At 41.3% G+C, this 25,955-nt stretch overlaps 1 protein-coding gene across 1 annotated transcript; it reads right to left on the reverse strand.

Annotated features, from left to right (window-relative positions):
- Positions 1 to 12,579: 12,579 nt before the first annotated feature.
- zgc:73226 (uncharacterized protein LOC402792 homolog) lies at positions 12,580 to 19,143 on the reverse strand. Its single transcript, XM_063478283.1, has 6 exons — positions 18,943 to 19,143; positions 15,825 to 15,975; positions 15,482 to 15,563; positions 15,258 to 15,331; positions 14,471 to 14,617; positions 12,580 to 13,354 (listed from the first exon to the last, which is right to left on the reverse strand). Exons 1-6 carry the CDS (start codon positions 18,983 to 18,985, stop codon positions 13,306 to 13,308), a joined length of 546 nt encoding a protein of 181 aa, XP_063334353.1. The 5' UTR covers positions 18,986 to 19,143; the 3' UTR covers positions 12,580 to 13,305.
- Positions 19,144 to 25,955: the final 6,812 nt, after the last annotated feature.

Raw genomic sequence — 25,955 nt, forward strand, 5'->3', positions numbered from 1 at the left:
AGGCGGCCCCATGCAGAGAAGGAGTGACCTGGGAAAACTCTTTGCATTGGCTCCTGCTGGCTGCTACCAATTCCCACAGGCGCTTTCACAAATCTGCTGTACACGGTTTGCTCCCTTTACAGTCTAGGAACCCACGTTTGGCCACCAAAAACACGTTTCAAACCAGACTGGAGTCAGAATATTTTTAGACTCTTGAGTTCAAGCTTGGGGTGAATTTCTGAAAATGTGTTTCCCACTTCCAGCAAACAGACTTATAGTATTTATTAACACTCTGCCTGAAAAAACTAAAAGATTTTGATTTTTTTTAACTTTCCTTGCAGGGATCAGATGTAACACCTTTCCTATCTGCCCCTGGTTGCCACTTCCATCCCTGGGCAAGGTCAGGAAACAAGCGCTCTGCTGCTCGTGCTTTAACAAGCCGCGTTAAGCGGCCAGTAGAGCTTCAGACAGGCTGCTACCTCACATGGCCTCCGGGTCGTCAGCATGTCTGGCACCGCGTGACCGGCCACAGTTGGTAGAGGTGAGGAAGCTCAGGTCAGACTTATGCTTTGTTTGTTTTTCCCTCTTTCTTTCCCCGTTCCATTTTATGTTTTTAAGTAAGTTCCTCCAGCCTAATTCCATGTTACCACAGAACCTGTATTAATTATGTTGTACTCTTTCAAGTCTTAGTGGCTACAAGATGATGTTCCCACTTAAAAGCATAAACACGAGTACCTATAGCAACAAACAACACCAAATGAGTCACAGTTTCCATAGACCAATACAGGTGCTCCTTGTGGTTAGCCAGAATACAGCCACACTGTTTTTTTTTTTTTTTCATGCTTGTGAACTGTTACAGACTCCATTCAGTCAGCAGCAGGGCGAGTTTTATCTGCCCTCCGATTGGTTTTTAGAATGATGCTTTACAGGCGTCGGGGTTCTGGATGACAGAAAGCCCCACAGACCTCCATGCGTGGTCGGCAGACCAAGCCAGGAGCTCAACAGACCACATCAGTTTGCTGGAGGCCCTGGACTGACTCACATCATGGTGCGGTTGATGAGGTCAGACAGTGAGCGCTGCAGTTGGCTCAGAGATAAAACTAAAGCCCAAATGTGTCTGACACCATCGCCTGACTATTTTTATTTGTGATATCGATACAACCAAATCCTGAGACCCTCATACCCACACTCATAACTCAACTTACATGACGTGTAACAGACACTAAAGATTACAACACTGCTGTAACTCCAAAAACAACAAAACGTACTGTGTTACCAATAAGTATTACGTAGCTGACTTCAAGTTGCGGCTTTACGGAACATAAAACAACACTGAGAGCTGTTCCCTCGCTCAGAGGAGGTCTGACAATTCGCGTTTTTTAAAACCTTTCAACTGAAAACAAAAACAAGACAAACAGGTCAAAAAACAAGAGTGATTAAATGTACATAATAGGAGGCAGGTGAGGCATTAACAGCAAAGCAAAAGAAGATGTTTTATTGTAGGCCAAGGAGGAAAAATGAAGAAACTACAGATATTTTATGATCAGAATTAATTTTAATCAGATTCACCTTTTATGTTTTTTTTATTTAAGATGTTTTTTTGTTTTTTTTTAAATTCAACTCGACATTTTTCTTAACTCATAATGAACTGGTTTGTGGTTCTGTCACACTAGAGTAAAAACTGGACGCCTGCCCCTTCCTGAGCCTGGTTCTGTCAGAGGTTTCTTCCTCTTAAAAGGTAGTTTTTCCTTCCCACTGTCGTCAAGCGCTTGCTCGTAGGGGGTCATCTGTATGATTGTAGGGTCTTTGTCTTGCAACATAAAGCATCTTGATGTAATTGTTGTTGTGATTTGGTGCTATATAAATAAAATAAAATTGAAATGAATCAACTACATTGATTTTTTTCGAACTTGATGTCTGATTTCAAATACCTGCAGCGAGAGGTATTCAACAGCCTCAAACTTTCGGGCAGATACTTTTATTCATATGCTGGTTGTACAGATCACCTGGTGGGAGGTAACCTGTCTCCAAACAATGGCAGTCTGACGCTGACTTAATGCAATCATTCTCGGAGAGATTGCCAACACATTGCAATTGATCTGAGCCAGTTTGGAGCTTGTCCTTCAATGTAACTCTTTGCAATAGCAGAACTGAACAACTGGTTGCCAGCTGGTTGTATTCTGGTATAGTGTTATATGTTTTCACTATCACTCCTCCTGTAGTTCTAACTACATCACTCCTTTTGTGGAAGATATAGAAAAATGCACTTATTTCACATTTCTATTTAAGGTGAATTTCTGTATATGTACATGGCAACAGATTTGTGATTTTTCACTGATTTCACAGTTAATCGCTGTATTATCACAAACATTGCCACCTTAACCCCATTCATTTGTAGGCTGACAGCAGGCTGACTTTGTTTTGTTGACATCCTGACGCACAAAAGTCGCTTTGAAGACTGCAGCTGACTGCTAAAGGTCACACACCTGGTCCCTGTCTTCGAATGAACCATTTCAAAGCCATCTTGTATCCGAATAATCCGAATAATATTGGTCGTGTCGCAGTATCCAACCACTGGTTGCGCTAGTGTGTCTATAGCATTATTTTTGCGATCAGGAGACATAATTGCTGTTTTCCTTCCTCTGGTGTGAGATCAAGCTGTTTGGATTGTGCAGAAGTTTGTACGTGTGTGTGTCTGTTTGTAACTTTTCATCCTAGTTCTGAATCATATTATTCACACGGCACACACAAGAAAATCCTGTACAGTTATTAAGTTTATCTGGTCAATGTGACATTTTCTGGCATAACTGAAATGATTTACAGGTACGGACTTTGGGGGAAGTGTTTTTTTTATGTCAGGGAAACTACACTATTAAAGAAAATAATAATTACATTCCTCATAAGAAGCTCTTTCATAAAACGACTTACATCAGGAGGTCTGAAGAACGGACAGACTTTTACAGACACAGCTGGAGGTGACCATAAGTCTCCTTGCTACTGCGCTGAGTGGTTAAGGGCTCATTACGCTGTAGGATGCAGAGCCTTACAAGCACTGCACTGTCTTACCTGATGAAGTTATGTAACAGCAGCCAGTCGGCAAGTCACAGGGGTCTGAGCCAACACCTCATTAAATCTGCCGCTTCTATCGAAACCTCACCCCAGTCTGGTGGAGAGGACTCACTCCAAACCCGAAATTACAGCATTAAATTGCCTGAATTTTTGGTGTTAGGCAGACTGTAGCTCTGAACTCAAGGCAGAGGCCTAATAAATGGACCCACATCCTGCAGCATATTTAGTCTGCAAATTCTTGAGCCAAATTGGTATGTCATGGTGGATAACGCCGCCGAGTTTCCTGGAATCGTCTAACACAGCGCAGAGGGCATGAATACAAATTATACATCAAATGTTGTAGAAGTAATATGGTACAAAAAAAATGTGTAGAAATGAGGCAAAGCTTATTACTGTTGTAGATTCAATTAGTACCTGGCCTTGAGGTATTCGAGCTGAAGTTGGACTTGTCTAAAACTTAGAAATAACAGAATACCGATTAAACTGTTGCTGTTTTTTTCCTCTTTACTTTTATTTACCTGACCAAATTGCCCAACTTCATATCCCTGTAAAATCGCTCAAGGCGGCGTCAGTTATGGACACTGTAACGTGAACCTGCCCTTGTTGGAAAAACATAGCTATTATGTTAGAAGATTGATGAAAGGTGCACAAAGATATTCTCCGTGCAATAAGGGAACATACCGTTTTTAAAACAACAATGCGGCTCCAGTGCCTCGCTAGATTACTCAGTATTATGCAAGGGTATTAATGAAAGCCCCCGCAAAGTCAGCGTTAGAAGTTATGGTTGATGGTTTTGCCATGTGTAAACTGTGAGTTCATTCTCGGATCATTTCAGACTATACAGCTGCTCTTTCAGTCACTCGCACCAGCTGGATGCTTTCAGACTCATTCACTCCAACTGAGTGGATGTTTCGCCTACACCTACACACCTCTCTGTAGATGGAGACTGCTGTAAATCACCGCTTTAGTTTCTCGACACCCAGTCAGCTAGGCAGTGCATTTTCCTTTCTTTCTGTTTTTCACACAAACAACCCCGATGCAACCTTTTCCTGTTTTTCTGACAGTTTTTGACAGTTTTTATTTTTAGCCATGCTAGCAGCACAACTTTAAAAGACATTACCTTTGCCTCGGTTCAGACATCTCACTGAGTACCGGATGGACTGCCATGAAAACTGGTACAGACATTTATGTTCGCCAGAGGAGGAATTTAACAGACTTTGATAAGCCTCTAACTTTTTCTCCAGTGCTACCAATCTTTACATCGATTGGACGAGGGCACATTTTTCAAAGTGTGCTTATTTGGAGTAGCTCATCACAGACTGAGTGGTGTCATCTAATGCAAAAGCAAAGAAGTGTTTTGTGAAAATACTGGGACTAAAACACATGTATGGTATTATCAATGTATTTATCTATTTATCTATCTATACATAAAGTCTAATTTTAGCTAGCTAAGCAGAGTTAGCTTAGCTGACATAAACCCATAACCTCACTACAAGACTGACTATTGTTAACCAAAACCTCAGGCGCTATTTTATTGCTAATGAAATCCTTTCTGTTCATATTTTTAATACACTTAAAGTGTTTTAGTCTTTTGAACACCAAGTGAATCAACACTGAAAAAAATTGTTGAAATTTCCCAACAAATCACTGAATGAATGGAAGAAACGTTTTTAGACTCCTGTACTTAATATTAGTACAGTAATGCTAAATAACAATTAGTAAATGCAAATGGATTAAAGATTAATAGGCAAGTTTTCTTACTTGGTATGCATTAATTGCCAGAAGGACTATTCTAAATATTTCAGACACTGTGGACCCACACAACCATCTCATGAGTTCACAGTGAGCGGAGTCTCCACTTAACTTGGGAGAAAATGACTTTTTGATGACAGAGGTCAGAGGACGAGATGATAGGAAGGCAACTCAAATTTATACTTCTTACTGTTAAGGTATACAGAAAAGCATCTTTGAAGGCAGAACACAATAAACCTTGAAGCAGATGGGCTACAGAGGCAGAAAATTACACCAGGTGCCATTCCTGTCAGCTAAATCAGGAAACCAAGGCTGAAATTTTCACAGGCTCATCAAAATTGAATGGCCAATAACTTCAGATTGCTGTTGGTGGTGTAATGATGTGGGGGCCTGTTAGTACCACCTATTATTTAAACACCACAGCCTACCTGAATATTGTTGCTGACCGTGTCCTCAGTGCATCCGTCTTCTGATGGCTCCTTCCAGCAGGACAACCAGCCATGTCACAAAGTAGAAATTATTTCTTTGGGATGTGGTGGAACGGGTGAGTCGCATAATAGGTGTGCAACTGTTTCCAGCACCTTCTCTGTGCCAGGAAGATTTAAGGCAGTTCTGAAGGCAAACGGGGTCGGACCCAATATTAGTAAGGTGTAACTAATAAAGTGTCCTATGAGTGCACTTTACAGTTACATCAGTGGCTGTCAACGATTAAATTATGTATAAATTGTGTATTTGTTCCACTACATGGGATATAAAGCTACCCTCTTCTTACTGGTGCAACCAGTCATTTTAGCATCACTGCCATTACACACAGTACCCCCTCACTTTCATGTTTCCATATTCAAAAGGAATGTTCTGCTAACAGTTTTGTGCGTAATTTACTACCTTAAAAAATTACAAATAATACTTAAGCTTGTAATGGAAACAGTATTTTAGCCCACTCTGCATCTACCCTTAGCTAGCTACAGAGAAACTTTTAAAACATGTAGCTTGCTGCTAGAATGAATAGTTTTGCAATTGTAACACAATTTGAAATGAAAAGACCCAAAGAGACATGGCAATGAACTTATGCTTACTTACCAAATTCAGAAACATTTGAAAAGCTTTCAGTAAAGAGCACTTGGCAGATCCTCCAGAGTGAAAAAATGCTGCATTTGCGTAAATGAAACCAACAGAGCCCTATTTGGTTTTACAAATCTTTATCTTACTACATTTGACTGAGTAAAGTGAACTTGTTATAGACTGGGGCAGTACACTGATTAATATGTGTAGACTTAACACAAGAAATAAGCAGGATTAAATATTTACCATCTAAAAGGAGCCAGAATTTTTTTTCTTTTTCTTTTTTTTGGAGTGTGTGATCTCAGACAGGGGCACTCTGTGTGAAGTAAAGCCTTATTTGTTTTGCATTCAGTATTATTTTCCAAAGCTTAAGTTGTCATTAATGTTCCTCAGCTTTGTGTGTAAGGATGCACTCGATGAACCGAGTATGTGTGTGTGTTTTGTCTGCTATTATACAAAGTCAGAGCAAAGCCAACCATTGCCAAATACATGAAAAAAGACACTCTGCCTTAACAATATTTGCTTTGTTCACAATATAGACAGCAGGACAACAGACACCAGTCACTAGTGTCCAACGTAACTTCACATACTTAGCTTAAAATCTGAGATAGCAGTAAATGAGTTGTTTTAGCCGAAATATGAGAACTGCATGTCCAGACAAACCGAGTTCTGCAATAGAGCAATACAGCAGCAACACATCGGCCGAGGGTGAGGTAGAAACAACACTAGCAGGACAGACAACCACAGAATTCTTCTTCTTTAAATCCAAAATCTGAATCAAGCTTATAGCTCTCATGCAGATGATTATGCTTTAAATATAAAGATAAGAACATGTTTTTAGACAGTTTGGCCTACAAGGCAATCACTGGTGGAGGATTGCTGTCAGGAGAAGGTTCCTTTTTCACCTCCGAACAGCTGGTGAATCTCAGCAAATTAAAGGCTAACGGTCAACACAGACCCATTTGATGTCAGCGAGATTTATGGGAAAGGGAATTTTTAAAGATATTTGATCATCCAGCAAGCTGTTCTGAGGAAGCATATACTGGAGGCACACATCTTAATCCACCTATCCTAATCTTCTACTCAACTCAGCAGTTCTTCATAGCAAAACACGAACAGGACGGTTCTCATGGCATGTCAGGACAGCGCACGTGTACACTTAAAAATTGAGTTGGTTTGTTTACACAGCATGAGCAGTGACACATTGTGCTTCACTGAGTCTTATTCCGGGTGCTCTCATCTAATCCTTCACACATCTGGTGCACGGAGACCAAGCATGTCCGGGCTAGAAAGGTCCACCTTGCTGTGGGAAAGAAAAAAAGCACTCGAGTGGAGAGCACACTGGGTTCAGTTCACGTCCACACCCGGGCCGCGCTCACCTGGTTTGATTGAGCGCTGCACGGAGGAAAGAAGGGCGCACACATGAGGTGGAGAGGGAAGCCAGCACATGGAAGCAATTATTGCCTCTTCCTGGTGTGCAGTCTGGCCCAGCAGATACGAGCACAAGGCGAACACGTGTGTTTGGGTACATGACAGGTAGAAAGAAAACAAATTCTTCTCGCACACAAAAGAGCTTCTTTCACTCACCCTGTTCCACATCGAACGCTTGTCACATTTCAGGCTTATTAGACAAATTGCTTCTATTTGCTCAAGAGTGACAGGAAGAATGGAAAAATGCATAAAACCCAAAACAAAAACGTTACCGTCAATGCATTCATCATGCTTACTGAATGCCAAATTACATCTGAAGAGAGACGCAGCGACTCCCCTCTACAAACACTCAGTGAAGCAAATATCAAATATTGGAGATGAATGTATTTATTCCACATGAGTGTAACTATTTAAGCCCACACAATGCAAACAGAAAAAAAGGTTTTTCATTCCTGTGTGGGAGTGTTCGCGGGTCCGGTGAGCTATGTGTGGTTATGTGTCTGCTATTTGACTACGTCATTGTGTTTTGTGGAATTATAACCTACTGTCCCTCATTATGAGTGGCGCACGAGGGGGAAGCGGGCCACATGTGGTAAAGCGATGTTACTTGAGATGGAGGCTCAAATTAGTGACCTTGTTTTAAAGTTAAGGCGCAGACGCCGTGCCAGTTCAACTGGATTCTTTTGTTGTGTCCAAACTCTTCGAAACTGGACTCTCTATTTCCTGTCTAGCTGTATAGGAGGAGGATATAATGGATTTCCCAGAAAGACAGATGTCTGATCTCTGAAGTGTGGTCCAGGAAATGAACAGATTTCTCCCATATTCTGTCTGGGCCTCAGTCTTCTCTCACTTCAAGAACAGGATTTGGATTTTCTTTCGTAACACCAAAAGCTCAAAGTCATATCTATCACCCTATTCACCATAAATCTCATTGTCTAGTAATATCTTTAAGGAAACGATGTGGGGAAAATGGTGATTTTTATTTTACTTCTTTGATAGTAGTTGTAATTGTTACCATCTTGAGGGAGGATATTACAGGGCTGACAGATCTTAATGCAGTCCTCTCCTATAAAGAAGCCATGGAGGATCACACCAAAATAGGATGAAGCTGTGTGGGAACACGGTGATTTACAACAGCCAGTGCCACCTGTGGCTGCTTGTTTGTCCAAAGAACAAGATAAACGGCTTAGGGGGTTGAACCAGGGACAATCCACAGGACTAAATTAACAGTCTAAAGAACAGTTCAGGTCTGCCACTTCTCTGATTTTCTTCTTTTCACAGAGTTTTGTATCGTTTGATGTCATCTGACAAGGCAAGAAACAATTATGTGGGTTGCAAAGGAGCCAATAGTTTAGAAGCATTATCTAAATCTCTCCCACCCTGAGGGACATGCTCTTGGTCAGTCACCCACATAGGTTCATACAGACATTATCCACATAATAAGATTTTGTGCAGACATGGATGTATTTTGTGTTACTTTGTGTTAAAGTATTTCACCTTTTTACTCTACTGCATTTTGTTTACTTTAATTTCAGATTAAAATATAGACCTCCTGGTTGCTGAGCTAAAGCCAGGAGGTTATTGGAGAGAATCTGCCATGTGTTTTCTCCATCTTCTCTCCAGTGTCCTGTCTCAAAAAAGAACCCCCCAAAACAGAAACCTACCAATAAAATACATCAAACTGTGTTATCTGTTTAAGATTTTACTGATCTTATGCGTAGAAGAGATAAAGAAGGCACCGTGATGGAAGAACAGGAAGAAACAGATTCTGGATGCATCCAATCTTCAGAAGAAGACCTCACAGGGCTCTAGACTAACTTTTTGACATGGGCGCACCGGTACGCCTAACTTAAAAAATTTAGGCGTACCGGCACAAAAGTTAGGCGCACTCAAATTTTTCAACCGCTTCGCTTAACACCGCAGTTTTACATGTGCACCTTCTTTGGGGGGAGGTCCATACAGACAATATTCATTTCTAAATTATTAACTAACAATGTTGTGCTTAAAGTGCTTTGTCAATATTGTAGAAAATGTTAAACTTAATCATCATCTTGGCCTCCTCTGACGACCTGTTTGCTGTTGCATGCTGCTGAAAGGCAGTGGGGAGAGAGGACACTTGGGCAGTGCATTTATTGCAGCATGAAGTGTGTTTTCTGGATACACTGCTGCTTTTTCAGCATTCAAAGATTGATGGCACTGTGTCAGAGCACTGGCTATGAATTTCAGACGGATCAGGCCTTAACTTAACAAAAAAGTTATCAATAGTTCTTTTCATCTTTTCTTATTACCCACAGCTACATCCACTTCTGTCAGGCCTAGGCTGTTCACTAGGGCTGGGTATCATCACCGATTTCTATAATCCATTCGATTCCGGTTCTCAAAGTCCTGATTCGATTCAATTTAGCCTCAGACAGTCAGAAATATTATAATTCTGATCATTTATCAGTACTGACACTTGTGAGACTTCATCAGAATTGTGAACATCACAGCAGATGCCTTTGTGTGAAAGTAACTGAGAATAAAACACAGAAAAACATGAAGGAGATTTTCCTGGTCTGGCGTTTTATAGCAGATAACCTTAAAAATATTCTGCAATATTCTGCAATTTTGCATAATTTTAAGAAGTTTAAATTTCTTCAGTATTGAACAGCAGAAATTAGGCTTTCTTGTCGGACGTCATTTACATGAAAAAAGAAAAGACAGCGCTTTAAACAACGGTAGACTGGTGGGTAATAAGCGAATGAATAATCCAGAAAACAGAGATTTGAGACGGGAAACTGTTCTTGAAGTACACACAGGGAGCTGTGTAGGAAGTGTAATTTTTATCGTGGGGAAGCAAAACAGCAAAAGTCAGAGGGAATTCATGACGACATTGATCAAATGTGAAGCGCAGTTTGCTGCTTCTTTTTGGCTCGGCGAATTTTGGTTGGAGAGACAAAACCTGCAGCTCAGAATCAGCGCAAAAAAACGTAAATACAGCGCGGACCCGACGCATCAGAATCGCTAAGCTCCGACAGCGTGTCCGTCTGCGGGCCGTCCGGTGAGAAAGCCGAGAAAGACAAAGCTGATTCTGATGCGTCGGGTCGCTCTGTGTTTACGTCTTTGTGTGGAATCCGTTAATGAATTGATATCGCCTTATTAAAGCTACTCACCTCCCTCTTCTACCTGCACTTTCCACTGGACCACGGCCAATCAGAGAGGTCCCGCCCCTGACTATCTCTGATTGGTTTAGTCCACGATAGGGGCATAATGTGTGTCTGCTGTTGACAACATGGAGAGTTGCAGAGATTTTTTTTGTTACCCAAACAGGTGCGACCAAATGTTGGTAACAGTTGGTCGCACTGGTGCGACCAAATGTTTTTTTTAGTCGCACCACGGAAAAATTTGGTCGCATTTGCGACCATATTGGTCGCACTCTAGAGCCCTGCCTCAGCAGGGAGAATCTGATTGTGTGATCCAGCAGTCGGAGCTGTATCACAGCAGCTTTATATATATTTCAGGATGTCAGTGGGGGCAGTTTGAGCTCTTGGTAGGAGAGTTGGGACCAAATCTGAGGAGGCAGCGAAATCATTTCAGAGAGTCAACTGACCCGGAGTAGCGTCTAGCTGTTTGAGGTATTGTACCAGTCCCACTAGTATTTCACTTGTTGCAAAATCCAGCGATTGGACTCTTAGATCTGGTTATTTTGATTCAAAAAAAAGGAAAACTTGAGCTTGGTTAAAAAAAAAATGTCGATTTTACGTGTCTGGTGTGTAAAGGCCTTTAGGGTTAGCATGATCACTTAGACCTCAGAGGGTGACACAGCTATGGCAGCATAGTGACCACGCCCCTAATAATGCTAAATTTAGACCTTAATACAATTTAGAGAACTGTACAGTACGATCCTTCTACAGTTGTCATGAATGAAAGTATCAGCTCTACAGACTGAACAGTTTTGATGCACATTTGACTTACCTTTTGAGGTTGTTGCTTGGGCAGTGATTTGGTTACATTCACAATGGACGTGGCACTAAGAAAGAGCCTTCAACCACTGGGAGCCTTTGCAAGCTCTATTATAATGTGTTTTTGCATGAATAATTTCAGCCCAGAATTATAATTTGCTGTTGTGAAATGAGCTCTTTTCATAGTAAATATTATTACTTGCTGCTAATGTATTAAGTACAGCTCATTTCATTTACCACGATGGATAGAACAAAAAATTCAACTGGCTTTTCTATTTATACAAGCTCCAACACACTTGAATTATTATGCTATGTGACAAATTCATTTATGTCAAAGATGATGAATGGGCATTTCCCGAGCACGTGCATCGACCTCGTTCATTAACTAAGCGTTTCCTTTTGCGCTGTTGAGTAAAACTGGTGCCAAAACATGCACCAGTAACTACCCATAGACTGCTTGGGCGTGTTATGTGTTGGGGTCTGTGAATGGAAACCAGGTGCTCTTGTGCTCTGCCAAAGCAGGCCTGTTGATGCATCGTCAGCTTGGTGCGTCTAGAAGTCGCTTGCTGTGCTCATTAGCTCAGCAGGACCCCTCACATCAAACGCTCTGCTAATGGCTGATAAAGTAATTGTGCTTGGTCAGGCTGGACAGACAACAAATGGGGCATGTTTATGTCCAAGGCAACCCTGGTGGCTTCTCAGTCCCAGCCCCACCCCACCATTCAAAATCCAAGCCAGCTATTTTCACGACATGTTAAGAGGAAACGGCTTTTTAGTTTATGGGAAGGCAATAAAATGTCAAATCCTAGATGGGTCAAAGCAGCAACTTGTTAAAAAAAAATAGGGAAGAGGGTGACTTATGTGAGGTAAGAATGACAAAGGCAGATGTCATAAGGCTTCTGGAAGGTTTTGGTTAGACAAGAGAAAGAGTGCTCACTGGGGAACAATGTGCTTAAGGAGCACCGGTGGCATACACACCAAAGAGCTCATCAGGACAAACAAACAAAGTCATTAGCAGTGATTTACCTCATATGGAAACAGGAATCAATTTTAAACAGATGCTGCGGTTCATTTGCAGGTTGTTAACATCACAGTAGGTTTTAAAAGTCTTTTTTTGTTGTTGTTGTTGCTGCTGTTGTCTCTGCATGCCTGCAAATAATCTCCAGACTACCAAAGCATAGAAACGTACACATACAGTGGCCAACGCTTACTTCAGCACATCTCTGTGCTTTGCTGGCTAAAAATTCTTCACTTTCCCCACATGTATTAGAAAAGACGAGCATGTGTACAATACATGCTGTCAGGGTGAGCGCAGAGGAGAGGAATAAAAGACCCGAGAGACACATTAAGGTTTGGAGGAGTGAAGTTTAATGGGATCGTGATTGCCTTTGTCGGAGGTCAAATATTTAATGGGTTTACGGGACAAAAAGCACAACCAGAGCCTCTCCTACATTCACTCAGCCAACTAGAAGTCCCTACATTAGATTCACCATCAGCGCAGACCAAAAAAAAGAAAAAAGGAAAGAACTGAGAACCGCTTTAAGCAGCTCAGTCTTACAGAGGATCATTACTTCTGACAAATGACAGACATTTTGCTTTTTCAAAGGTTGGGTGAATGGGTATCGCACATTATCCTTTTCATTTTGTCGGAACACACCGTTCCCAACAAACCGTTTTCATCTCCTCCCATCAAAGGGATTTATTATTCTAGCTGAGTAGAATTCTCTTTCCCTCTCTTCTTTTGTGTCAGGAAAACCACCCCCCCTCTGATTACACTCCCGATTAGCTGGTTGAGATCAGTGTTACTTTGCGGGAGAGTAAAAGTGACCTCAGTCTGACTCACTGGTCGGCAGCCATCTGCTCCCAGGGCCCTATGAAATGCACAGACAACAAAGAGGCTGACAGAAAAGACAGAGTACTGCTGGATAGATAGAGAGACAGGTACAGACAGGCAAGGTCCTATTTTAGCCCCATGACAAAGAAAGGAGGCAAATTAGTGCATTAGAGAGGGTGGACTTTGACCTTATTGGCCAGACTGTTAGCAAATAGGGGCACTGGCGTATAGTTGCTGTCACAGCGTACTGGTGGTGGATGCAGCCAATCGCTTTCCTATGTAGATCCTAAAAAGGAAAAAAAAAACAGGAATCAGTGATTGATCCTTTGCTATAGCCCTTGGACCCCAGTCACACAGGCGGAGAGACTGGTTAGCAAGCACTTTGCAACTGCTGATCATGAGGATAAAATATGTATTCCCCAACATGTTGGAAAGTGATTGGGGGAGGTTGCAGAATACTGCTAGGTAAATTTGGTTGCAAAGAGAAAACCTCCCTGTGATTGCTTTGGTTGCTAACATATTGTATTTTGCATGTAAGATGCCGACTTGTCTGCAAACATTTGCTAACTAACCAATCAGTAACAGTGGAACTGCAAAAACTGTGACAGAAAGGGACAGAGTCCCTTTAAAATACAAAAAAAAATGTGCCTTTTGAAACATTTTGGTTTCAGCAAAAGGGAAAAATGGTTCTTTGAAAGTTATTTGTTTCCAGTTTGCATCACATTGTTTCAGTGTGTGCAGACAAATCAGCATCTTCCATGCAAACTACAGGAGACCATGGTAATCGGCTAGCAACCAAAGCAATCACAGAAAGGTTTTGGTGCAGCATCTTCTTTGTGACTAAATTTTTCTAGTAACTCACAGTATATGTATTTTCCCCTCCCGAACAGAGGTTGGCAGGGGGTTGCTGACGGGTCTCTATGCCTGTGTGACTGAAGCCTTACTTCAAATCTTAACAGCCATAATTAGTGCTTGTAGACCTTTCAAGTTTAAGATTTTCATAGTTTATGCTTTCAGTATTTTTAAGTCTCATTTTGAATCATTTAGATTTGAGTATACCAGCTGTTGCCATCTTCGTTTTTTGACACTCGATGTATCAAATAAGTGAAGGCTATAACTCAGAAACTAAGGGCACTGCATTATCATAAGGTAGCAACTTGTCAGTGAAAAGGTAGACCCTCCCTACCGTTAACTTGTCTCAAGCTTGTTTTTCTTACATCTTTAGCTTTAGCTGCACATCAGCAACCTCATTTTAAAACCACTTAGAAGGGCACACAGGGGTCAACTCTTTGATCGCTTTCTTAATTTGCACACTTTCCAAACTCTACCAGGATGAGAAGCATCCAGTTATTTTTTCCCCAAGTATTACCAAGAATGTCAAGTTTATGTGAATGAATCTCACCCGACTCCAAGCGTGAGAAGGTGTGAAGCCAGCAGCGAGGGAACAAGAATGAGGAGAACATCAGAGGAGAAGATGCCTCTCTTCATCACCTCTGTCTTTCTGACACTGAGGGAGCTCTGCTGCTTCGGGTGCTGAAACACAAACTCTCTGCAGAGAAGGAAGAGAGAGGCGTCGGAGATAAGAGATGCGGGAGCACGGAGATTGAAAGGTGGGGGGGGAAAAAAATAAAAATAAACAGAGATAATGAGAGCACAAGAGAGAAGCCTGAGAATACAAGAAAGAAACCGAGAGCCTGAGAACTGCTACCTGTCAAACAGGCTTATTTTATTGCAGGAGATTAAATGTCAAGTGCGGCAGCATAAATAAAAATGAAAGCGATTCATGGGCTTCAAAGGTATAATCCAACTAAATTAAAAAAACAAAAAAAACAAAACAATGTGCTATTGAAATGTTTTGTGAGTAAAACGGGCTTTTTATAAACACACAAACAAACCAAAACAAACAAACAAAAAGCTCATTTTTGTTTACTTATACTTGTATGCATATTTAGAGGGCATACTGCCAGGTTGACGTCATGAATCTTGGCTGGTTCGTGTTACAATTCATTTTTTTCCTAAAATGTATTATTTTTTTAAACTAGAAAGAATCTTTTAATTATGTACCTCTGGAGGCGCGGGCCTCGAGTCACCTGCTTTCAGTCTTTAAGTCAAACTAAGCTACTTGCCTCCTGGAGTAAATCATCACAGCAGGAATAAATAACAGTAACATTCAAAGGAGCTAGGCTTACTTCGGTGGCATGTTTTCAGGTCTACTGGACCAGTCCCACACCCAGTCAGTGTCCACCCGTCGCTCACCTTCCTCCTGAACGCAACAAGAATCAGATGATGTTGAATAAATAAAAAAATGACGTGACTTCTAGAAAAATTTGTTTTATTTTATTTCATATATTTTTTTGATGTCTTTATCTGATAAATATTAACCATGTCTCTGTGTTCAAATGAAAACCAGCACCTGTATAGTGACACAGTCACTGTCGTGCTCACTGGTGGGTCTTGGTGAGCCGGTGGACTGTGGAGTCGCCGCCTGTGGAGGACTGTGGATTAAAAAAAACAAACAAGTGAACTTGTACGAGGTGGGTGCGGTCTGGAGAAACAATCAAGCTGCAGCGTGATAATTTTACAGCCCAACAAACAAGAACAGAAAAAGTAAACACGCTGTGGAAAACAAGCAAAGTTCCTCTGAGCACAAAACAAACCTCATTACTGTGCAAATCACTTCTACACCTCACTGTGCAGCTCGCCCGCCCCAAACTCCCCAAACAAAACAAGTTCGTGCTAACAAACTGCATCATTACCTGTCTCTACTCCGCTCGCACTCCAGCTGTGCCTCCAGGAGGATCCTCTCCAGCTCCCCCTGCAGGGCGGTGGAAACGCTGTCCTGCGGCCCTGTCAGGCTCTCTCTGCGGCTCACGGCTGCAATCAGCTCCTCCAGCTCGACCCAGGAGCCTGACAAGGAAAGAGGAGGGCAAGCTGAGAGTTTGTGCTGACGCTCAGGTGTCGGTAAGAAGGGGAAAAAAAACAATGCTTCTCAGTACACCTATATTAGATTTCTAATAAGCCAAGAAGGAGTCATGATGTGGAAAGTAAACAAACAGAAGCCATTTTATGAAGCTTTTAACATTAATGGGCATTTTGTTGTCTTGTTTATAATCTTACTATAATTACAACTGTACATATTTCATTTTGAAGTCTGTGTGATCCCAGAAAGGTCCAAAGTAACTGTGTTGTGCATAGTTTTACATGTGAAAAACTCATTTTTAATGTTCTATGCAATGATGCAGTTAACCCACACTTTCTCCTGATTCTTTTATTTCTACTTGCCATTAACGTGACTTAAGTCATTTGATTACCCAACTATATTATGCAGATTACTTCAGCTTTATTGTCATAATGACATATTCAGATTATTTTTACTGCCGGTTACCCAAGTAACTGATCCTAACCCGGTTCCGAAACATTGTCAGAGCAAATTTCACACTGCATTACTGATGCACGTTTTTAGGTCCTTCCTAGAACTCTAATCTCTTTAGCGCCAAGTGGGCAGTGAATGGACAGGTGTGTGTTGTTGTCCACTGACATGTGGAGATTTAGAAGCTGCCCCGCGGATGTCCTGACATGACACTCGATGACCTTAGAATCACAGAGCTCGTGGCTGGATGGAGACACGCTGACCCGCGTCCAAAAAACACACGTATTATCATATGGCGTATATAAACAGTGAGAGCGAGACAGAGTGTGCCTGCTTCTTCCCATCAATGAGTGCTGAAAACATAAACTGCATATGAATGAATGGACACGGGGGCGGGGTTTGGTGATCGGGCACAGGAGCAGAAAGGGATTTACACATGCACACACATATACACACATGCATGCTGGCATGTTGTACGGTGTGCGCGCTCCCACAGCTAAACAGTGGGGCAGGGCTAACTCAGCCTGACAGCATGCTTGCTTATGCAAGAACTTATTTCTGTGAGAGATTAGCCATTCACCCTCTCCCTTCCTCTAGCTGTTTCTCCCTTGTCATGCTGCCCCGCATCTCTCGGACAGAGGCAGCACTTACGAAACAGCTCCCCTCATTTACCTACCAAAGTATCCTTCCTCATCTGACTTCTCTGATTGTCACTTTACCTGGTTTATGACGCTTTATAACAAGAGGCGGTGGAAGCATGAGCGGGCACAGTGCTGAAGGGGGTGGAAGCAAGGGATGGGGGGAAGGGAGGGCAGAGGAAACTGTGCCATTGCCCTAGTTATTTTCCTACAGAGGGGAGTTGTGACGTAACAGCTGCCTTGTTGGCTGCCTTATCTATGTGATGCCACTCTGCAGCACTAAATCAGTTTCTATGGCGCAGTCCTGTACACATTCATCTGTGCCGCTGCCAAATCAGCTTTATGTAATGTTGAGCCAGGATGTGAAAAGACTCAATGAACTGCAGCACAACAGATTAATTTGTGCTCTGCTAGGATGAGAATGACTGTTTCCATTTTAGGGCCAAGAAAAAGAAACAAAAATTAGTGTGTGAGGTGCAGTTTGAAAGAGTGGCTGCAGGGCAATCAGATTATTTTTGGATAGCATGGGAGATTCAGATTTTGTTTGTCTTTCTAGAATTGAATAAAAAGTTACCTTTAAAGCAGCTGTGTCCTATTCATGTGGATGTAAAAATAAAAAAAAGATAAATAAAATATGAAAATATGGTTGCATTTATATTTTTTAATGTATTGATACAGACTATAATTGTGATTCTTTTTACATTTAAAAATGCTGTGATAGAAACGGGCATGAAGACCCTGAAATAAAGTGGGAAAAAGAAGATCAATACCTAGCTAGCTAACTATTAATAAAATGTGAAGACACAGACTGGTACTTATATAACACTTTTCTACCCTAATCGAGTACTCAAAATGCTTTTTTACTACAACCAATCACACACACATTCATACAAGCACTTTTACATATCTAAGCACCTTGTTTAAAATTGACACACACTCACAGTCCAATGGATTCATTGTGGACAACTTATCAACATGCGGACTCAAGCAGTCAGGGATCGAACCACCAAGCCTCCAATTGGTAGACAACCCACTCTACCTCCTGCCACCCCAGTTTGGAGAGGACAGATACACCTTCCCTGTTAGCAACAAATGTGAGGGAAATCTGTTTATGTTTTGTGTGTGTGAAAGTAAAAACATGCTGGTGGATATATTGGATTATTGGATTTTAAAATTACCATCTGATAGTTTCTTGCTAAACAAGAAACTATCAGATGACATATCAGTGATGGATTTTCAGTTTTGGCCTGAAATCAAATATTTGTCAAACTGATCTTTTATTTTTTATTTATTTATTTAGTAAACAACCGCTTGGTCCAACCTGCACATCAGTGATTTCCATACGTCACTCACTGTACAGCTCCCAATTACAGTGATCCACATGTTTTACCCAGCATCCTCTGTTCCAAGCAATGTGCAGCCAGCTAAGTGGAGCTATAAGTATCAGAAAATCTCCGCAGCTTAATTGGCTTACAGAGATACAAACAGGTGAGTCAGGGAATCCATTTACACAATGACAGTGGCAACGACAATGACAACTATAAAACTGCCTGTGCCTTGTTCCCGTCTGTGGCCTCCTCTCACACCTGCTCTCCGAGTCTGACAGGCTGTTAGTATCTTGTCTCCATTGATAAGCAGCCACGGCTGGCTAGCTCTTCATTCAAACACACTGAGGGAATGAATGTGCTGTTGACATTTGCATCGTGAAATTGGAATATAAATCGACCCGTGCGCACGCAAAAATAATTTACAGCCTGTTTAAGGTACGCAACAATCGGCTACAGATACGCTATTAAAAGGCAAATAGTTAACAGTGATGACGTAACAAAGAAACAACGGCCTGGTCCATGTGCCACCATCACTCACCGTAGAGTCCGTCCTCTGGCGTCTGCGAGCCGGACAGAGACATGTTTGAACGCTGGGGAGAGGCTGGAGAAAGAGCTCGGAGAGATGCTGACACTGACCCAGGAGGACAAGCAGGTGCAAAACCGGTCTCTACCCTGTACACGTTACCCTCAGTCACTCTGCGTTGTTGTGTTGTTGTGTAGTCTAAAAATGACACCGGGCACCGACGCAGCGCTAATCCGCTCCCCGTGCCCTCCCTTCCCCGCGCGCACCCCCTCCCTCTCCGCTCTCCCACGTGTCAAGAAGGAAGAGGTAAACAAACAGACTGACTGTGCAGCTTAACATCACACATAGATGGATAGATAGTCCTGAGCACCTATTCAAACTGCACCCACCATTCACACCATTAATGATCTGTTAGGAGCAGTTACTAGGTAATTAGTATCTATACCAACGCTGGTGTGGGTACTGGATCGATACTACAAGATAAGATTGATACTTTGTTTCTATCCTCTAGGTTCAGTATGTAGCCCACTGAATTGGATTAAATTCATTCTTTTTTTTGGAAATGAAAAAATATACCTCAAACATGCGCTATAAAAATATCGTACAGCACTAGCAATTATTTACAGGGAGAATGAACAAAAGTAAAACATTTTATGTGTTAATGACTGTAAAACAACAAATATGACACTGGCCTTGAGCACAGTTTGGGTAATGGTGAAGACCACTGGGTGATCACTGTGTGCAAGAGTCACTAAACTCTGATCGATACTGTAGGAGGAGTAGCAGGTCTTGTAAACTGTGGACAGATGGACGTGGATGCAACATTGTATCAACTCAATGGGCCACAATGAGCTGAAAACCAAAGACCGCAGTCTGTTATGTTAACACAAAACAAGTAGTGATTGACCTCTGGACTCAAAGTGCTTGAATAAATACTTAAACTGATGGCGATGCCAATCAACCAGCCAACACTTGATTGTAAATGGGCAGAGGTCAACAGTCTAGTATCGTTACAGGTGGAAATTCTACCCATGTTGTCTTTGTTGTAAATTTTAAAGATTAATGCAGCAAATGACTTTCTAGAGGGACTAAATACTGAAAGTAATGCATTACATTTTCTAAAAGTACTTTGTAGTTTTTTATCAACACTTAGATACAGAAATACAGTGAAAAAGTGTTAGCCCCCTTCATGTTTTCTTTATGTATATTTGTTGCAATTACATTTTTCATTTTTTTATTATTAGACAAAGTTAACTAGCAATGTCTCCATTAGCAGTGTATTTAGAGTTAGATAGTACTTGACAGCATCTTGGATGCCACGGTTTTTCTGTGGATTACTTCTGCCTCTTCATGTAAGCCCACAGTGACTTCACGATGCCCAAAACGGACTCCGTGGGGGGTGATGCCATCTGTTGCAAAACTCCTTGCTCTTCTTGTGGCTTAAATTCAGTCTCTGTCTGTATACTTGCACTCATTTATGGGACACTTTAGCTATTGTGATGGATAAAGGTCTAAACTTTTGCACAGCACCTCATTTCAGTAAGCTGAATTGTAGGCCTGTTCTTCATGTCAGCGTGTCATGCTTTGAGACTCTTTCAAAGCAAATACTTTTAATTATTGTTTTACTTTGTAAAAGATGATTAAGTATAATTTTCTTGGTTCTGGGAACAGGCTCTTACATTCCTCTGGAGATTTCTATTTATATCACCTTAATTCTGCATGAGAGCAGTTTATTTGTTGGATTCATGGATGGATTATAGGACAATGGGCCAATTGGCACAGACATGCAAAAGGCGTTTCCTTTCTTCCTTCCCACGCGTACAGATATGCATCATTTGTAGGCATTTTGTAAATCTTTTAGTATTTTGCATTAAGTGCTGCTGTTGGTTTAAAAAAATCCGCTTACTCAGCCATTATAATAATACAGATTTTTAATGAGAGCGTACTGCATTGTAGGAAATGGACTGGAATTTATATAGTGCTTTTATATTCTTACTGACCACTCTAAGTGGTTTAGACTACAGGTCACAATGCTTTCTTCTATACGCTGTAAGCACTTTATTTACATTGCATCCACACTCAATTTAGAATCAACAATTACTGTGTGTAGAAACTGTACAAAGGCCCCAGGCAGGGTTTGAACCAGGAGCTTTCTTGCTGTTTGGCAGATGTGGATGACAAACAGCATGAAGAGTGAGTGGACATCCTTAATTTTCACAGAGCTCTTTGAGTTTACAATGGGTTATAGGTTATAGGTCATTTCATTTTAAGGGGACACTATCCTTCTTATTTATTCTCTTTTATTTTTTTCATCATTTCTTCCTTTCTATTAAAATAATCCAGGCTATTGATATGTTTTATCCATTTGTTTTTGTTTTTTCTTGCACCCACAGTTAGTGGTAGAGAAGACCTCAGGGCTTTGAAATGTGTGATAGATGTGATGGTGTCTGAGTTGTAGTTATTTGCTCCTCTGACTCTTCATTGTAGTTTTCTATAAACTAATTTGCCCAGTGTGTGCAAATGAAGTCAGCTTCTGATTAGTTTACCTCTGTGGTTACTATAGATACTTTAGATCTTTAGCAACTTAAAATAATTCAACCAAAAGACCTAAACAGTGTTAAAGTACCATATGTAATCATGCGATTCTGTGCATTACGAATAAAAACTACATACATTTTTACTGCTAGCAGAGGAATTAAGAGCGTGCTGCAAATCAAATGCAGTTGCTTAATTGATCATCATCATGTGTGAGGACCTCTATAAAAACAGACGCTTTGGCAGTTTGCCACTCTGTAGTGTTCAGGTGTGTGTTGACAAAATGCCACAGTCTTCCCCGGAGTGAACATCGCAGCAAATTCATCCCAAGGTCAGACTGAAATGCTCAGAGACTCCTCAAAAAACCCAAGAGCTACATCTCAAACTCTACAGGCCCCAGTTAGAAGAAGACTGAACAAGTACGGCTTGTTTGGAGGGGTTATCAGGAGAAAACCTCTTTAAAAAAAACAAAAAAACATGGCTGCACAGCTCAGATTTGAAAAGCTGCATCTGAACAAACCACAAGACTTCTGGAAAAATGTCCTTTGGACAGATGAGACCAAACTGGAGATGTTTAGCCATAATGTACAGTGCCAAACCAGACATAGCATTTTAGCACAAACACGTCATAATACATGTCAAGCACAGTGGTGGAGAAATGATGATTGGGGATTGTTTCTCAACAAAGTATTCAAGAGTCAAAGAATGTCTGAAAAAGAACAGAACTTCCTAAAGGTTTGTCTACAAGCTACTGAATCATGTGGTATACTTACTTTTTACAGGACTGTAGTATACAATAAAGCATTAAATGACTCTTTGTCTCCTCTAAATCCCAGAGCCGTCATAGCTACATAGTCTTTACAACCCAAAAGTGTATCTTGGCTATTTAATCAGACTACTCTGAAGCAGGCAGTCCCCTCCACTGCACTGAATGAACTCAGACTGTGCAAACAGTCTAAATATGCCCCCACTGCTTGTGAAAAATAACACACAAACCTGTTTTGGTTGAGTCTGGAACGATACAAGTCTGTGGACTAAGGTTTTATGGATTATGCTTTTTTTTTTTTGTCAGGGATTGTGTGTGAAAAACACGAGGAGGAGGACATGACAGCATCTGCCATCAAACCAGCATCTTTCAGACAACTAGTCCACTTTTATAATCTCCAAGCTACAACAACAGCAACCCCATAAAGTGCCCACCTGTTATTTCCACAAGCCCAAAATAATACTGCAGGCTAAATGCAACAGAGAGAATGCTGGGAAACAATAAGATCTGCCTTTGTTTCTAACTAATGATAGAATACATGAAAGTAATAGCACACGCACACACTTTTAAAATATGTATGTAGTTAATCTTTGATTTGTGTTACAGCTTTCACATTTCAGCCTAAGGAGGCTCATGCAAAATGTCTGCTGTTTGATATTATCTATAACCAAGCTAAAATATTTTCAAATACTGGCACATCTGTTATAATTATTGCATTTTTTTTTCTATGATAAAATCACAACTTCATAGGTCTCTAAGATAAGGTCATTGCTCAACTCTAAAAAAACACTTCTAACGTCCTCCCTTTTTAATCTTTGGCAAGCTGCACATCCTGGAGAGTCGTCTTTGATGTGCGCCTTAAAAACATCAAATGAAACGGACCAAAGCAGATCAGGGCGTTCATGGTTGCTGCATCATCACTTTATCAGCTACATGTACCTGGAACATAAGGGAAAGAGGGAAAGGGGGAAAAAGTTTGAATGAATTAAATCAGGAACGTGTGTCAGATTTTTCTGTTTTCTGCTCTGCATCAAATAAACCCCGTGGCCAGTGATTCATCTGTTTCTGCGACATTTCTTTAAGACGCTTGGCGGTACAGAGGCTCTGTTGGATTTCATTCATCACAGGAGGATGCGCACAGTCGTGCAAGAAAAGGAAAAAATAATCATGATCATCACGTTTATTCTGATAGTTGCTAGTAGTTTCTAATTTAGCAAAGATAAAGCCCTTGAGTGTCCAATGAGTTAAAAGAGCATTTCGGTGAAATAGATTTGCTTTTCTTTCCTGAATCATTTGGAAAAGTGTGTTGTGACGCAACACTGCCCAACACTTTATGAACAACATCCCCACCTGGTGGAAAGAGGCCTTAAAAAGCACCACGTTCCGAGGCAATTTTATTTACCTCTATTAAAGCTAGAGCCGCCACATGCTGCGCAGCATCTCATTGATCCAAGTAAAACTGGTTTAGAGCCTCTAAACTGTTTTGTAAATCACTTTCCAAGACTTATTATTTGAGGGTGGACGTGAGGCCCCAGCATTAGGGATGATGCAATGTTTTGTTAGGGCAACAGCAGTGGCCAGAAACCTCTCTATTTTCACAGTCCATCTTCTCACCCATTTATTATGTTGCCAAGCAGCATTTTCTCTTCTGACCTCCAGCCTTGTTTCGAGACGAGGGGACAGACACGGAAAGTCATTATTCAGCCCAGAAACAAAGCAGGAAAAGTTCTCCTCATCCATCAAAGCAACTAAAGATCTCTGACACTGTCCTGGACACGGCTCAGATCAAAGAGGGAGATGCCAGCTGTACTCAGGTCCGGCAAATGACTCGCCACCTCGTTCATCCATCATGTTTGAAACTGAGATAGCAAAAATAATAAAACCTTTTCAGGTAATGGCTACAGTTAGATATCACCATTAGACATGCCCCCTTGCCTCAAACCTTGTATTAGGCTGTGATTGATGACTTGATCTGAGTGTACATTATAGGATCTGCTTAAAAGTCTTTTTTTTTTGTCTGCAGAGACACAAAGGCTGATTAATGAGTGCCACAGGAAACTAGTGGTGTTCCTTTGGTGGCTCTGTAGATGCTCTCTGAAAACAAGATCTGACTGAGTGCAAGCAGGCCGCCGTTGGATTAGTTTAAATAATAATTACAATCCCCCGTCTCACCCAAGTGCATGGTAACCGTGGGCAGCACAAAGCCAGAGAAAGCCAAGCAAAGGGTTTAAAATGACAGCTCTGTGCAGAATATAAACTTTAGATTAAAATGTAGCTTTGTGCGGCTGTGCTTGGTCACAAACCAAAGTATTTGAATAAAGTGACATTGTGCTTCATATTAGCACTAGATGGAAAAAGTCAAAGGATCACCACAGTGAAATTTGAAGTTGTGGACTAGCACCAAAAAAATGTGGCTCTTTATAAAGCAGTGTGCGCACGGCCTCCATATCTGAAAGTCACTGAAGCTATAAAGAACTGCTTTTAAGATCTCCTAAAAATGGCTTGACCCTCACGCAACTCATAATCCACAGTGAAGCGCATGAGACTGTAGAGAGCCTCAAACATCATCAAAATTTAATGGACAGTACGCTAAACACCACCTGAAGCTCCGCCAGCAGAAGCTCTTTGTTGTCTGTAAACTCAAGGTCCTCGCTTTAATCAGCAGCCTGCTCTGTCTGTTTAGATGCCTCACTGAGTCTGTCCTCCTGTCATCATCCTCCGCTGCTCCATCTGCCGTTCCACCACGCTGACAGCCGCAGACATTGATTCTAACATTACGAGCTCTTTTAACTCTCGAAGGCGTCAAAGTGGCTTCTGTCGTGCAAATTGAAGCTCTCAATCCAGCGTGTGACCCTGGGTGATCCTTTCAAACACTGTGTCACTCTGCTTAAGTACTGGGATGCAGATGTTGAGTGGCAATTTTCAGGGAAAGCAAAAAAAAAAAAAAAAAAGCGGTGTTTTGCTATATATACTTTTTATATATTAGTCTGTCTGCCAGGAAGTTAAATGCAGTATCTGTAGTAGTGCATGTAGCTGCAAGCCTTAGTATTCGCATGTACCCATGCATTATAGTATATTATATTATATCCTGTTCTGTATGTATGTTGCAGGGGAGTGCCTGTCCATTCAGCTCCACTTCCTCTAAAATCACTGGGAGTCATTATGCACTTTATGCATGTGATTGCACTTTAAATCCATACAGTTCTAGAAAAACAAAAAACAGAACATCTTAGACATTAGAAGAAAAAAAACACCAACAAGATTTGCTGGGATGTTAATGTAAGTCTGATCGAGACAGGGGAGATGGGACAAGATAAGTGATCAGAGCTGATAAAATGGGATGAGGTGTCTCAGCCCTGAAGGCATTTAGGTGTAGACTTTATCTCTCTATCTCTGCAGAGTACAGTGGTTTCTGCTGCCTAGCCTCAGGTAATAACAGCCAGTATAGCGATGATAGTTTCAATGTACATCAGTTGGTCAGCTCCCCCTCGCCCCACCGAAAAACAAAAAGTGAGCTTGGAACTTTAGACAGGAAAGAAGACGAGGTGAAAAGAAAAAATCTGTGATTGATGTAATACAGGTCGGTGTTTTTTCCTTTTTAATTTGCATGCACGGCACTTATGCATGTTAATCCAGAGGCCTGAAACCATGGGAGCAGTTTAACCTTCATTGACTACGGAGCTTCCTCTGCCTTTGAGGGCCATTGTCCATGTGTCTCTATTATCCT

Source organism: Pelmatolapia mariae, linkage group LG7 (assembly GCF_036321145.2).
Source record: "Pelmatolapia mariae isolate MD_Pm_ZW linkage group LG7, Pm_UMD_F_2, whole genome shotgun sequence".
Taxonomy (NCBI): domain Eukaryota; kingdom Metazoa; phylum Chordata; class Actinopteri; order Cichliformes; family Cichlidae; genus Pelmatolapia; species Pelmatolapia mariae.

Excerpts from the sequence above, each read along its gene's own strand:
- zgc:73226 (XM_063478283.1), bottom strand. The coding sequence starts at position 18,985 with ATGTCTCTGTCCGGCTCGCAGACGCCAGAGGACGGACTCTACG. Across the intron at positions 15,976-18,942 it reads GCCAGAGGACGGACTCTACG|GCTCCTGGGTCGAGCTGGAG; the intron begins GTGAGTGATGGT and ends TTTCCTTGTCAG. Across the intron at positions 14,618-15,257 it reads CCTGAAAACATGCCACCGAA|AGAGTTTGTGTTTCAGCACC; the intron begins GTAAGCCTAGCT and ends CCTTCTCTGCAG.